General features: G+C 35.5%; 1 protein-coding gene across 1 annotated transcript in view; it reads left to right on the top strand.

The window, feature by feature from the left end:
- PRKAR2B (protein kinase cAMP-dependent type II regulatory subunit beta) overlaps positions 1-14,352 on the top strand; it is a 76,713-nt gene extending 62,361 nt beyond the window's left edge. Inside the window, exons 5-11 of the mRNA XM_066550818.1 lie at positions 6,070-6,176; positions 7,445-7,598; positions 8,810-8,911; positions 9,481-9,555; positions 10,317-10,382; positions 10,498-10,636; positions 12,153-14,352. Coding sequence (XP_066406915.1) covers positions 6,070-6,176; positions 7,445-7,598; positions 8,810-8,911; positions 9,481-9,555; positions 10,317-10,382; positions 10,498-10,636; positions 12,153-12,286 — 777 coding nt within the window. The 3' untranslated portion in view covers positions 12,287-14,352. The remainder of the gene's footprint in view (positions 1-6,069; positions 6,177-7,444; positions 7,599-8,809; positions 8,912-9,480; positions 9,556-10,316; positions 10,383-10,497; positions 10,637-12,152) is intronic.
- Positions 14,353-14,558: the final 206 nt, after the last annotated feature.

The raw sequence follows: 14,558 nt of genomic DNA, 5'->3' as shown, positions 1-14,558 counted from the left end.
CTTGAAGAGAGATAATATCTTCTGCTGCTAAAGCTCAAGTCTCTGGAACAAAAGTTAAGCTTTGTATTGATAGCATCTCCTGCTTGCCACTGTTGTGGTTTTTGGTTGTTTTTTTCCCTTGTATTGAACTTCAGCTTCTTTCTGCTGTAGTTCATGTATGAAAGTCACTATTTCAAAGGTCACTTAGAGGGGAACAGATGTAAAAGGCTTAATGGCTTTTCCGGGATGGCCTTTTAGAGGGTGTCAAATACCATTTCCAAATACAGAATAACATGTCTTGTCACACAATAACGTCACACAGTGTCTTACAGTGTGATCAGGATTGCATTCAGTACATGATGCTCAGTGAAGTCCACCTTTTCTTAACACTTTACCCACCTTCACACACTATATTTTAATTGGAATGGAAGGATAAGGTAGGGCTATCACTAAAGCCAAAGGAGAAGTTGCAGTAGTTGGGAGTGACTTACAGTTCACTGCTCAGAGTGTTAATTGAAGAGGCCATTTACAAATTACAAGAGCCATCACATAAAATTAAAACCCAGCAGAACCATTTGAATGTAAGGCTAAATGAGAGAGGAGAAAAAGATAACTTCAGACTTTGAGACAACTTAGGACTTGTTATACCTACACAACACTGTCTTGAGCCCTTGTTTAACTATGGTAGGTTTTGAATAACAGATAGGTAAATTTGCACATATATATTTATAAATATCATCATTTCACATATTGTCTGTGATGAAAAATATAATAATGTCAAGAAACACGAGTTCTCATACATTTCCCTGAGCAACATTCTTATGTTTTAAAGGCCAACTCTTATAGTCTAAAGTCTATGAAGTTACTCGAATTTTATGGAAGCTTTCTTTAATTTTGTAGATGGATGAGGATGTGACTGGCCAGTGATTATGAGTTCAGCAAGGTATTCCTTAGTTAACTCCCTTAAATAAAAAGTAATTTTAAAGAATTGACATTGTAGCAATATTTTGCCTTTCTGAGGGCTTAATCATTTGCCATCTAGTTGCTGTCACTCAGTATCAGTTTTTCATAGTGTGTTACAGTTTTGGAAAAATCACTTCAAGAGAAGAATATGAATTGAAACATGCTTTTGCAACAAGATCAGGGAAGGAGGTTTTGCAGAGGTACTTGGTTACTTTTTAGAGGACCAGATCAGGGAAGAATCAGGAGACAGATCTATTCAGATGTTTGTTTTCTTCTTCCTTTCCTATATTATATTAACTCATTCTTCTTCTAACATATATCTTCCTGTTCGTCTTCCCAGGAAAACCTCTTCCTCTTAGAGTATTGTTTATTGTCCTGCTCAGTTGCCTGCCTCCCCATTGCCAGAAACCATGATAATCCTGTTTTGCTACCAGGATTGCCATGATGTGCCAGACTGGTTACTCTGCTTGCACCCTCCTTTGTGCTCCAGGTGCTGGAGGTTACCACAGTGGCTCTGAAGCTGCTCTTTCCCTTCCACTTTCACTTTGTGTAAGCCAGCAAAGAGAAAACAAGATGATGACCAAATGTCTTCAGCCCCTACAGAGAACAAGCCTGAAGATGCTGTCACTGAAATTTCTCTCTGTTCGCCCTAACAGCTGTTTTATCACCAGGAAGAATAGCAGCAGCAGCTCATCTACTGGCCAAGGAAGCCTTCCACACTTTTTACAATACAATTCAGAGTTGTTCTTTTGGTTTTGTCTCTTTAGAGGACAATGTACTGGGGTGATTAACAACAGGCTATTTGGTTTGGAAATTACAGCCCATAGGGCAGCAGTTAAAGCACCTGATGAATCTTTTATCAGAGCAAGAGGCTGGCTCGGGGGGCTGATACCATCAAAGCTGAGCTGTGCCCTTGCACTTAAAGTCTGAATCCTCTCTTTGGCAAAAATTCACAAGCAGTGTTAGAGCGTCTATTCTCTTTCAGAGAAGTTTCATATTGGAGAGCTTTGCCCTGTTAATGCTTGTACAGAATACATAAAATAGGTCTTGACCCTTTTCTAAAAAGTAATAAATTATGCATTTTGTTCACAAATAAGCAAAAGCAATTTCTGGGCATATTGCCACTTATGTACCTGGAGAATTAGTGTAAGAGAGCACAAATATTGATTAATCAATTAGAACTTATTAACTTGAAGGAAGATGAAAGGGAACATAATGTAACTGTTTTATGAATAGTGGAACCTTATACTTAAGGTCAAATCATTCCTTGAAACCACTAACAGAAGATTCTCATGCTGCTGTCAGGTTCTTAAGAATTTTGGTGAAGAATTAAAACTACAGATTTTGGAGCAATTAATGGAAATATACATCCCACCCCCCACCCCCCCCATACACACATACATACATACATGTGTATATATATATATATATATATATATATATATATATATATATATATATATATATATACACATTTCTAGATATATCAAATGTGTGTATAATATATGTAACTGAGCCCAGAATGCTTGAACATATTAATACTCATAGATGACACAAAGGTGGTGACACTGAGGTGCCCTTCCAAAGAAGGGCAGTGGAGCTGGGGCAGGGCCTGGAGCACAGTTCCTTTGAGGAGCAGCTGAGGGAGCTGGGGGTGTTCAGCCTGGAGAAAAGGGGGCTCAGGAGGGACCTTGTCACTCTTGCACTGCCTGACAAGAGGCTGTGAGCAGGTGGGTGTTGGTCTCTTCTCCCAGGTACCAGGACCAGAGGAAATGGCCTCAAATTGACCTAGGGGAGGTTCAGATTGGATATTAGGAAAAATTTCTTCACTGAAAGCGTTGTCAAGCACTGGAAGAGACTGCTCAGGAAAATGTTTGGGTCACCATCCCTGGAGGTATTGAAAAGATGTGTAGTGGAGGCACTTGGGGTAGCTACAAACTATGAAATGTGTTACTGAGCCTGACTGATGGGCATGTGTATGATTTTTGAGAGACAGAGTACTAATTTAGCATGTAATTGTGTGGATGAAGGTTAAGGTATATTCTTAAGGAAAATACTATTGCTTAAAAATATGTATTGTACATTGAAATACAAATTAGAGTCTTTGATGGTGAAGAAATGAATGCTTTTTCATTAGTTTACAAGTGGATATAACACAAGGGAACTAAATATTTTGAACTGGATCAATATTGCTGCTAACATTTTTGTCAGAGTTCCCCTGGAGTATATGTGCATGGTTTTGTTTTGAAAAACAAATGTGGAGAGGTGTAGACATGAATTCTGTAATTTATCTTCTACAAGGTTCAGAGTTGTTGATTTAAGAAGTCCTTTTCTTCCCATGGTTTCCTTGCCTGTGTCTTGCTAACATTTTCTACATCTCTCCCCCTCCCCACACCCAGCCCCCTTCCTTTTCTGGTATTGTCATTGACAATTTTATATCATATTGAATATTAATTTGTTGATATTTCAGATTGCACAAAGTGAGGACAGGGTGGGCAGCAGGATGCCTTGTTCACGTGATAATATTCTAATGTTTTTAGAAGTCATATGAGCCAGGGAACTACAGGCCAGTCAGCCACAGACCCCACCCCCATCCTGATTTCATTTTACATGTATTTTTGAAGGTAGAACTGCTTTAAGGAAGAAGAGCATTTAGACTGCACCATTTTACAAAATACTAGAATTAATTCTGTTTATGAAACAGATCTGCTTTTTAATTCTAAAATTACTTATCTTTATCTTTTCAAAATAACAGCAGAGGATGCCAGTAAATTGAGCCTCAGTCTGGCAGAGATTCCAGAGGATTCACACAGAGCAGACTGGGCAAGCAAGTTATGTAATTCTCATGGTAAAAGCAAAAACGATGTTCCTGGTTTGGTTATTGCAGTCCACTTTGTCTTAATTTAAAGAGGAAAATTTTAGAAAAGGGACCACTTGTCTTTAAGTTAGTTGCAGTTTATTTAGGAAATTAAAATAAATGTGCAATGCTTCAGCAATTAATAGACTGCTCTCAGATGTATTAAATAGCTTAAAGTATTTTAAACATTTTTAAAAGGGAATTGGATTTGTGAATTCTACTCTGTTGCATTAAAAAAATTGTAGATTTACATACTGGAAAAGTTGTGGTTTGGTGAGCTTGATTCATGGTTATAAGTTGAAAATATTTTAACCAGAAATCCAAGATGAAAAGCACCAAATAAAGATTTTAATTATATGTATGACTCCTCCGTTGCAGGAAATAACCATCTTTTTGGTTTAATCTTTTTTCCCGAGATATCTTGAATGTGTTTTAAGTTCTGGAGTTTGATGCACAGATAATACATTTTTCTTGCCTGGCTTGCACCTAGATGATAACATGGCCTCTAGCTCCCATGAAGTGGGGAGCATTCTGTGTTCTCACTTGTTTTCAAAAGGCAGACCAGGACTGTTGGCTGGGGAGCCACTTTGCCAATTCAGATGTAAAGCCAGAGGAAGGGAAGGTGCTGCTTCAATTGCCTTAGACAAGCTGATATTAGGTCAGTTTTGCAGATTCTGTAGGAATTTCTTTTTGTTTACATAGAGAGGACTGAAAAGAATGAAGTAATATTACCTATTCATTCAAGCATGGAAGTTTTTTATAGGCATCTCCTGTATGTCTCTTCCAATGGCACCCACTCACACTTTTCTTTCTCTGAAATGAGCTATAACACATTCACTGATACCTGAAATGACCCATCTGTTTTCAAACACATACCTGTCTATACTAACAAAGGTACTAAGCAGAGGCACAGTTAAAGGATTCTTTGCTGGCCTAGGAGGGCTGCAGGATCTCTCCCTGTGCTTTACCATGACCAGCTGTACTAAGGATGGATAATGTCCTTCTGTTGTTCTTTGTGCCCACACACAGCCAGCTCTGTGAAGGAAAATTTGTATTTAGCTTCCATTTTTCAAAAAGGCTTGGATTACATGGGTACTGCTGGTATTTTTAAATGCTTTCAGTAAGTAAAAAATTCAGCAGCATAAGGATGGAATTCATTACAACTAATTTATCTGTCTAAAAATTGTGTGTAACTGGGATTTACAGTGGGTCTCTCCATCATCAGAGGAAAGAAAGCTCAGAATCATTCTCTAGAGATTTCCCTATCTTGTATGGTTATCTCTGTCCATGGGCTGCAGGAGTACTCTAAGGGACTGACTTAGACTGGTGTTCTTTGGACAGGCAAATGCCATCCATCTTTAGTGGCTGGAAATGCTGTGAATGGAACCATTGCAAAATGCATATCTAGAGGCTTTTTTTACCATGATATTCACTAGTTCTGCTTGTTCCAGTATGATACATGCTTAATAAGTTTCAAGAAGTAGAGTATAGTGTTTTAGACATATTGCAGGATAAACCCAAAATAAAATTTAAATTTTTAAGTTAACTTTTTACGATTCCTAATCCACAATGAGCTGTGTTTGGGTTTTTTAGATGTGAATAGTCAAATTTACATAAAATAAGACAAATTAAGTAATTAGTGGGTGGGTTTTTTTGTTATTATACAGTTGTAATTCAAATGATCACATTTTCTTAGTCTGTTAACATTTCTCTGTCAACAAAGTAATTTTGTAGTGTAAATTCATACTTTCCAAAGAATCCAGCATTTACTTACTCAGCCAAAGCACTGCAAACCTTTATGGCTACATCTGGCCCAACATTTTGCAGGCATTGTATAATTTAGACTTTCAAAATACTTCACAATCATTTTGAAACTAAATTCTGTAAGGAAGCTCTAAGGACAAAATCAGGTAAATGTATGATTTAGAATAATGATTACAGGGGTTTTTTTTTGCAAGGATATAACATTGCTCAGTTGGGAAGGGTGAAATTCTGTTTTTGGATGGTCATGAGCAATTTATGTTGCAAAGGAGATCTCTTATCATTTGCAGTGACAAGTGGGAAGCTGTGCTCTGAACACTGGAAAAGCTAACACTGAATACTAAATAGAACTGTCTTTTTCTTATTGATCCACACATTTCTGTAGCACGAATATTTTCCACCATTAACATCTTTTATCTGCATATTGGGAAGCTGGCCAGTTAGTTAATTCAAAGAGTAAAACTGTAGAAGCAGATGATAATTTCTTGTCTTTGTGTTATTTTAAACAGGAACAGATGTCTCAGGTGTTAGATGCAATGTTTGAAAAGATGGTTGAAGGAGGGGAACACGTAATTGATCAAGGGGATGATGGTGACAACTTCTACGTCATTGACAGGTGAATTGCTGTGTCTTATTATAGCACAAAGTACTTTGCAAAAGTCCATTGAGAACAGTCTGTATTCTATGAACTTGTATTTAACACTGACATTCCAGCTTTTCTCTTGGTATTCAGTGACAAGACTCATGGGAATGGGTCAAAGCTGTGCCAGGAGAGGTTCAGATTTGACATTAGGAACCATTTCTTTACCTGAGTGGTCAAGCACTGGAAGAGGCTTCCTGGAGGTTGATGTCCAAAGCCTGTCAGTGTTTAAGGGGCATTGGGACAATTCTATTAATAAAATTCTTTCACTTTTGGGCAGCCCTGAAGTGGTCAGGTAGGTGAACAAAACTATTGTTTTAGATCTTTTCTAACTGAAATACTAAATTAGACTACCATAAAAGTGTGCCCAGATTCTGTGCTGGAAAGACAATATTTTTCAGCCTTGTGAGGTTACAGTTTGTCGTCTCTTGTCCAAAAGGCTGCAGGGACTTTACAATATTCTGTCAGCCTTGTGGATTTTACATGTAGGGTATCACCTCTGTGTCCCTTATCAATGAAATAACTGCACAGATTTTTGCTTTACATTCACATGATTTATCAATGCACACCATAAAAATATTCAGCACAGAGGAAAATGATGGCTCAGCATCAATGGGCTTGGCAAATTTGTGTTTTACAAGATACCAGATTTTACTGCATTCCCAAAGAAAAAAAAAAAAAGCAAGCTTTTAAATTAATGATGGAGAGAAGAAATGCACACTAGAAAAATGCATATATTTATTTCATGATTTTACTTTGCTTTTCAGATACATTCCTTCTGTTTCCTGCATCTTGGTTGTTTCATTAGAAATTACTACTTTAAAATATTTAAAATATTTAATAACTTGCATCATTATTTCAGTGCTCCTATCATAGCAATTTTTGCAAAGACTTGACATTTGTATCTAGTGTGGTTAAAATGAAATTAAGAAACAGATTCTTAGTAAGATTTTAATTTTTAATAAGTTCTGGTAATAAATAGATCACTGTACATCCATTCTATTTTTAAACTGAGTTAATGTAAAAACTAATAACCCTATCCTTCCCTTTAAAGAGACACCACTTTTGTTATTTATAGAAGTCATTGAGATGTCTTTACAAGGTGTTTAACACCATTTAAGCAAGCAAATATGTATTTCAAATGCTTTATTTTTGGAATTCATGGTATAAAAAATATAGTGAGAGGCTGCTTAGCAAAGCCAGGGCTGGATTCTACTTACTATACTTTTATATTTTATTAACAGAGGTACATATGATATTTATGTAAAATGTGATGGTGTTGGGAGGTGTGTTGGAACCTATGATAACCGAGGATGTTTTGGTGAGTTGGCCTTAATGTACAACACACCCAGAGCAGCTACAATTATAGCTACCTCTCCTGGTTCCATCTGGGGTTTGGTAAGTAGAGTACTTCTTTTAAGCTACTTTTTAAAAATATGTATTTTATACAGATTTTACTGGCATGTGGATCAGCATTAAAAAAAAAACCTTATAATATCAGCAAGTTTAATTCTAGAAATCCTGAGAAATCCCAACACAATTCTATCTTTTTTCAGAATCCACAGATGAAAATCTGAGGTTTAATAAAACATTAAACATGAAAATCATTAACATGATTTAAAAAAAAAATTATTTTATTTTAATTGCAATTTCCCAAATTGAAAACCACTGATAATTGCATATTAATTTTTTCCCCATGCCTTGATTGGAATGCCTTTGTTTCCAGAGTAAAATTCCAAAATGAGGTTGTTTACTAGTGTTATACTTCCTGGATCTTTGACAAGAGTAATTGAGTTTACCCCAAAAGTAAGCTGAGATGGCCATCATTTCAAGATGTACATATTGATCTAATGACTGATCCCAGGACTGAAATGAAATGTGGTTATTCACCAGCCTAATACATGTGACTTCTGGGGTTGTTTAGGGCACTGTAAGAATGGCTTTAAATTCAATTGGGTCGTGTTGGCTGTAAGTGCCCCTGTGGGGCAGGCAAGGCTTGCAGTCCATTTTCCCTCTGCTTGTCACCAGGGCACAGCCACACAAAGTAAAGAGAAGAAAACACCATAAGTGTAGTTTTTCTGTCTGGTTCACTTGCATGGCCAAATCTTAAGGAATGTCCAGTTGGCTGTTCAGGGCAGCAGTGAGCCTTGTTCTGCTGAAACAGCAAAAGTGGACTGTGACCTAAGACCCAGACTCATGGATCTTGGTTTTTTTCAAAACCCTAAAAGCCTCTTTGGGTACATATCAATTTGTACAGGACCACAGGGCAATGAATAAACTTTATAAATTAAACATTTCAATATTGAGGATTTCTTAAATATCCTGAATTCCCCACTCAGTGTTCACTGCTGTAAACGCTACCCTCTGTCGGTGAGCTGAGTATGTACCCTGCAGGGACTTTCATAGCCATTTTCAGGGTAACTTAGGAGCTCCTGATTGACCTCTAGAGGAGTGTTTCTCAACTGACAGTAGGGAGAGACCAGCCAGCTCGGCTGACAGCTACACTGAGTGACTAAATTGGGTAATTTGGTCATATACAGCCAGTCCTAAAGTATTTTCTAGCACATATTTTCAGTTAATTAACTCTCTTTTTCTCTTTGTGTTTACAGGATAGAGTAACATTCCGAAGAATCATTGTAAAAAATAATGCCAAAAAGAGAAGAATGTATGAAAGTTTTATTGAGTCATTGCCATTCCTTAAATCTTTAGAAGTAAGATTTCTATTGCATTATTTTAATAGCTGTGTCAGAGGTACCTGATAAGATTCTGCTCTTGAGGACTTTAAATTTGCCAATCAAAGTGTCTCCACAATAGAAGTTTGCATACTTTTGTTTCAGAGAAAGACTACATTTTAATTTTGTTTTAATTTAGAATAAATTATTATTGTTCATATTGTGTTTTAAAACACAACTTTACTTTCAGTTTCCCAAAGCTTAGTTTTACTAGATATTAGCCAACAAAATTAAACAATGACTTGGGAAATTTAAAAATATTTTCATTTATCAGCTATATTTTTACATATATTTTTGCATGCATGCTTTTCTGAACATAAATTTTGAAGGCTTCAAACAAAAATGGAAGCTTATCAGAATGGCTGTTCAAACTGTAATATAACCTCTGGAAGACTATTCAGGAGTTCTTTTTTTAATGGTAATCAAAACAGGAAAATAAAGACACACTATTCTGTCCAAAGATTCACAGAAATATGAAAGGGCTTTCTAAATATATGCTATCATAATGTTAACCAAATATTTCTTACATTTTCTTTTTTTAAATGAAGGTATCTGAGCGTTTAAAAGTGGTTGATGTGATTGGTACCAAAGTGTACAAAGATGGAGAACAAATCATTGCTCAGGTACAGTTTCTTCCTAGTTTTAGTTTTTCTTTCATTATAGGCAACAGTAATCATGTTATTTGTAGACAATGCATACTTTTAAACCCTATTTTTATTTCTCACATAAAGAAAATCAATGAACCTTAAATGTAAGAGTAAGAGGTGGTTATTTTGTTTCAAAAGCTCACTTTTCACTTATGTTATTTTCAAGAACAACCCTCTTTGTTGGTATAAATAAAAGGGTCAACATTTTTTAGCACACTTAGAAATTCAAACTTGATAAGTGTGCTTCCATGGAGAAGCACTGAAGACTCACCTTGGTCTTGTTAAAATATGGTCAACTTTTCAAGAAGACAAAAGTTAAACTCTTCAGGATAGGCAACTGTGATTGTCTTGCCCCAGCAAAATTTGTGGATATCACATAGGCCCTGGAGGCTTTTCATACTGAAAGTTGCTAAGGGAAATAATTTGGGAAGAACACAGAAGTGGATAAAGGTAGCAAGGATCCTAAAAGTCTTCCACAACATTGGTTTTCTCTGCTTTTTGTGTAAGGCACAGTCAGCTATGTCTTTTCATGAAAAGGCCTTGCTGTTAGTTCTGTATAGATGCTTTGATTGTTATGTGTCTAGAGTATGGTTTTCAAATTAAAAGTGGTTTCTTTTGCAACAGGTATCAAAAAGAGGAGTTTCAAGGCACTGGTTGCAAATATTTTGATGATGTCATGAAATGAAAAGGGAAATTTTTCACTTTTTTACTCACTTTCTTTTTTTTCTCTTGTGCAGGGTGACTTGGCTGATTCTTTCTTTATTGTGGAATCTGGAGAAGTAAGGATTATAATGACAAGGAAGGTAAACATCCCTAAAACAACAACCTTTTTTTTTACCATTGTCACTAACTTTGCTTATGTAATCCTGAGTTTGGCAAATCTCTCCTCTAATACTCTTTCTTTCCATGGCATTTCAGGGTAAACAAGATCTAGAAGAGAATGGAGCAGTAGAAATAGCTCGATGCTCAAGAGGACAGTATTTTGGAGAACTTGCTCTTGTAACTAACAAACCCCGAGCTGCTTCTGCATTTGCTCTTGGCACTGTCAAATGTTTAGGTATTAGTCAATACCATTTATATCTAATATAAAATTATATTTAATCTGTTTGGTTGTTTCTATTGTCACTCTGTCTTTCCCCAGAATATAAGATTTAAGGCTGTTTCAGTAATCACCTATTATTGTCCATTACTATTTGTGTTATTTATCTGCAAAAATCACTTACAATTGATAAATACTATTACCACAATTTCTCCAATATTTCTCTAATTGTATGGAAGTAAAAATTCTTTTAGGACAGTACAGAATATTGCTGCAAAATACTTATAGCCATCAGATAAATGTCTAATACTCTGCAGAAAGGTGAGTTGTTTCTTTTCTCAGTAGACTGACTCATCTAAGAAATAATTCTGTTAAAAATCATGGGCCTTTTTATCCCCATGACTTAAGTTCTTAAAAAAATCTTTTGTCTTCACTAGCTGTTAATGTAGTCATCCCATCCCACTGTAGTCTCAGGCACAGGAAGAGTGAAGACTGTAGGAGTTGTGCTCATAGACAACCCTTCATATCCATTGCTTTTCATGGTCTGATGTTAAGCTCCTACCTATGGGAAAACTGCAAATATCTAATATAAAATGATATTTAATCTTTTTGGTTGTTTCTATTGTGACTCTGTTGTTAAGCTCCTAACTATGGGAAAACTGCAAACTGTAAAGGTAGATTTGGCATTCCTGTATAACGATTTGATGACCAAGTAACCAAAAAATTTATCTATTTTTTAAAATTCCTAACTCAAAACAGACAGAGATCATCAGGCAATAAGATAAAGATATGACAGAAGGGAAAGAATAACAGGCAGTGGTCAGGAAGAGACAGGAAGAGTGTTGTTATCCATAATGGCTGAATAACAAAGCACTGGCACTTCCCAAACAGCAGATTGGGATTGATCTCAGATTTCTCAGGAGACAAGAGATTTCTGATTACTGATTACTGGTTGGAAGTATATGAAGTTTCCTCCCTGACCTATTGGCTGGAACTGTAGAGGATCACATTATTTGATCAGATAAAGAAAATATTCTGGTTGGCTGTGCACTGACATTGTGTGTGAATTACGGTTTTCAACTTTCTGCACATTTGCTGCGAAAATAAGTATTCATTGCCATTTTCACTTTGGGTGGAAGCAAGTAAAAAGAGCAAGGACTGTTAGAGCCCAGATACAGCCAACAACAACACTTAATGTTATGGCTTTTTGAAATATTATGGGTCTTAAAATTTTATTTTGTGGAGGAATCCAGGCCCCTTCAGACAAGCTCTTGGGTAACATATATCTTAATACGAAAATATTTTCAAAATAAGGAACAGAAAAAGTTCAGGTTTATTTTTGAAGTTTCCATACAGCAGTGTGTTGGCTGATCTTGGTTTTGCTAAGGTAAGCAGTTCCCTCCTGTATGAACAATGTAAATGTCTCAGTACTATCTGTTGTCATTTAAAATGTTACACTGGAATATCATGAATACCAGGATGAGTGTCTGTTACTGATGAGCACATAACATTCTTTCTCTCCTTTTTATCTTAGTTATGGATGTGCAGGCATTCGAAAGGCTTTTGGGACCTTGTATGGAAATTCTGAAAAGAAACATTGCAAACTATGAAGAGCAGCTAGTAGCTCTGTTTGGAACAAACATGGACATTGCTGACACCAGTGCATGAACTAAACATTGGAGCAACAAGATCTGTTATGAGAATATAGCACAGTAGTGGTTAGTCCACTGAAAAATTGTCTCTCTTCCTATAGATGCCAAGCATTTTCTGTGATTTTAAGAATGGGATTGGGTTTTTTTGGTTTGGTTTGCTTTTGGTTGGGTGGTTCTTTTGTTTTTGTTTGTTTTGTTGTTTTTTTATTAATTATGACAGTGGAAATACTAGTAAAGAAAATAGCAATTCAATAAATTGAGGCCTTGATTTTTAAAAGTGCTCAGTACTTATGGTTCCATCTGATATAAGGACAGCCTGTGGTAGCACGGCACCTTTGAAAATCAAGTCCTTTAACACAGCATTTCCTTAAATAATAAAAAATTTTTAAAACCCCACATGTGATGAACTTGTTAAACCAGCTTCAGTTCTTCTAAACGGTTACATCTTTTCTGGAAAGACTGTTAGTTTGAATGTGATATGTTGAAAGTATTAGTGCACACAAAGTGTTTATATGTATTACTACAGAAGATATACAGTAGATATTACTTTTTGACTATTACAGTTGTCATGATTTTATGTTGCATTTATCACAGATGTAGTGAATCACAAGGTTAATCATAAGATAAAGCATGACAATGCGTTTTGTGTAACGCTCATGACCCAAATCTGGTTTTTAACATTTCGTAATTGTTTTAAAGTCCTCTTTGTTTAATATGTCATGTTTCAGCACGACATTGTAATATCTTATGCAATTTAGAGGACTTGCATAATTTTGCAATAAACTGCATTTTTTATTAGTTATATGAATTCTGTACATGAGTGAGGACAGCTGACAACCTAAATGCTTTTAAAGCAAAGGCATGGGTCATTGTCATGTTCTACCTAATCATACATAACCTATATTGTTTTCCTTCTCTCTTGTTTTATATTTATGCATTTTGTCTTCTCTATTTATGCTTGTTCTCTAGTTAATTTTTTTTAGATCTTACCTTTTTTATTGTTAAATCTGTTTCAAGTGAAATGATCTCTGTATATCTCTCTTCCTGCAGTCTAATCTTAGCTATCAAAGGTCAATTACTGAAGTGATTGATATCAAAAGCCATGCTAAACTAAGCTTGTCCTTGAAAATCCTTAACAGGAAGTGCAAAAGTATTTTTAATTTGAAAGATCAGTACTTCCAAAGCTTTGCACACATCTGTCATTGTTAAAGCTAACATGTCTTGCTTTCAAAAACCTGTAGGTCATCATGGAATAATGTGTTCAGCCATAATAGCATGGGATACCTTGTGAGACTGAGGAGAGAGAATATCATCTTAATTATGAGCACAGGGCTAATTGCCTACGGGGGTCTGTGACTGGAAATTTCAGGCACAGTCCAATTTCAGTCCTGCTTACTGACCTGTCTGTTGGTGTTCATGGACAGGCAGTGTGTGTACTGGTGATGGGCAGCTCTGCCAAAATGACACTGCAAGAGTAGTAGGAAGGCTGCTTCTGCCCTGATTCAAACATCTGAATTATACCATCTTTCCTTCTTAGATAATGACTTTTCTAATGCCATATATTTGTGTATGTTGATGTAATCATTATGCTACAGTTAGTGATATGTTCTGACAATTAATATAATCATACATGTATATGAAATTATGATTATATAATATGATAACAATATATAATTTATATCATATAGTATGGTATAAATTATAAATCAGATTTCTAAAAAAATACAATCTGAACAAAATTTACAAATGTAATTTTTTTTTTACTTAGAAACCTGGTATGAATAATTGCACATATGATAACTTGCCTTTGTACTTTTGATTTATGGGAAAAAGAGAAGCCTGTTATACTAGAAGGAAATATCAGGTAACCAAGATCTACACTCTTGTCATTCTGTATGCTTAATCTCTAAAAGCTACCTATATTTTGCACTGGCTTGATGTGATTAAGAAAAATGCTAAAAATTACTTGTATGGCAGTAAACTACAATCAAGGCCATAAATGCCAGTCATGATATTTTCAATATTGTTGGTTATATTTAAAGTTTCCTTACAATAAACAACACTTTTATATATAAAAATCTATGTTTGTTGATATTCTTGTTGTCTTTTGATTCTATTACCATAAAGTCACAAGTGATCTGTTTATGCTCATTTATTAAAAAAAAATCATAATTCTTAACACTTTCATGCTGATTTTCATAAATGACATTATGTGTATTCTCTGTCTACTCAGGCAACATGTTGATGCAGTAATTGTCATAATTACTTTATTTGATGATTTGCTTGCA

Source organism: Molothrus aeneus, chromosome 5, assembly GCF_037042795.1.
Source record: "Molothrus aeneus isolate 106 chromosome 5, BPBGC_Maene_1.0, whole genome shotgun sequence".
Classification (NCBI taxonomy): Eukaryota; Metazoa; Chordata; class Aves; order Passeriformes; family Icteridae; genus Molothrus; species Molothrus aeneus.
This window is presented reverse-complemented; position numbering and strand designations above follow the sequence as displayed.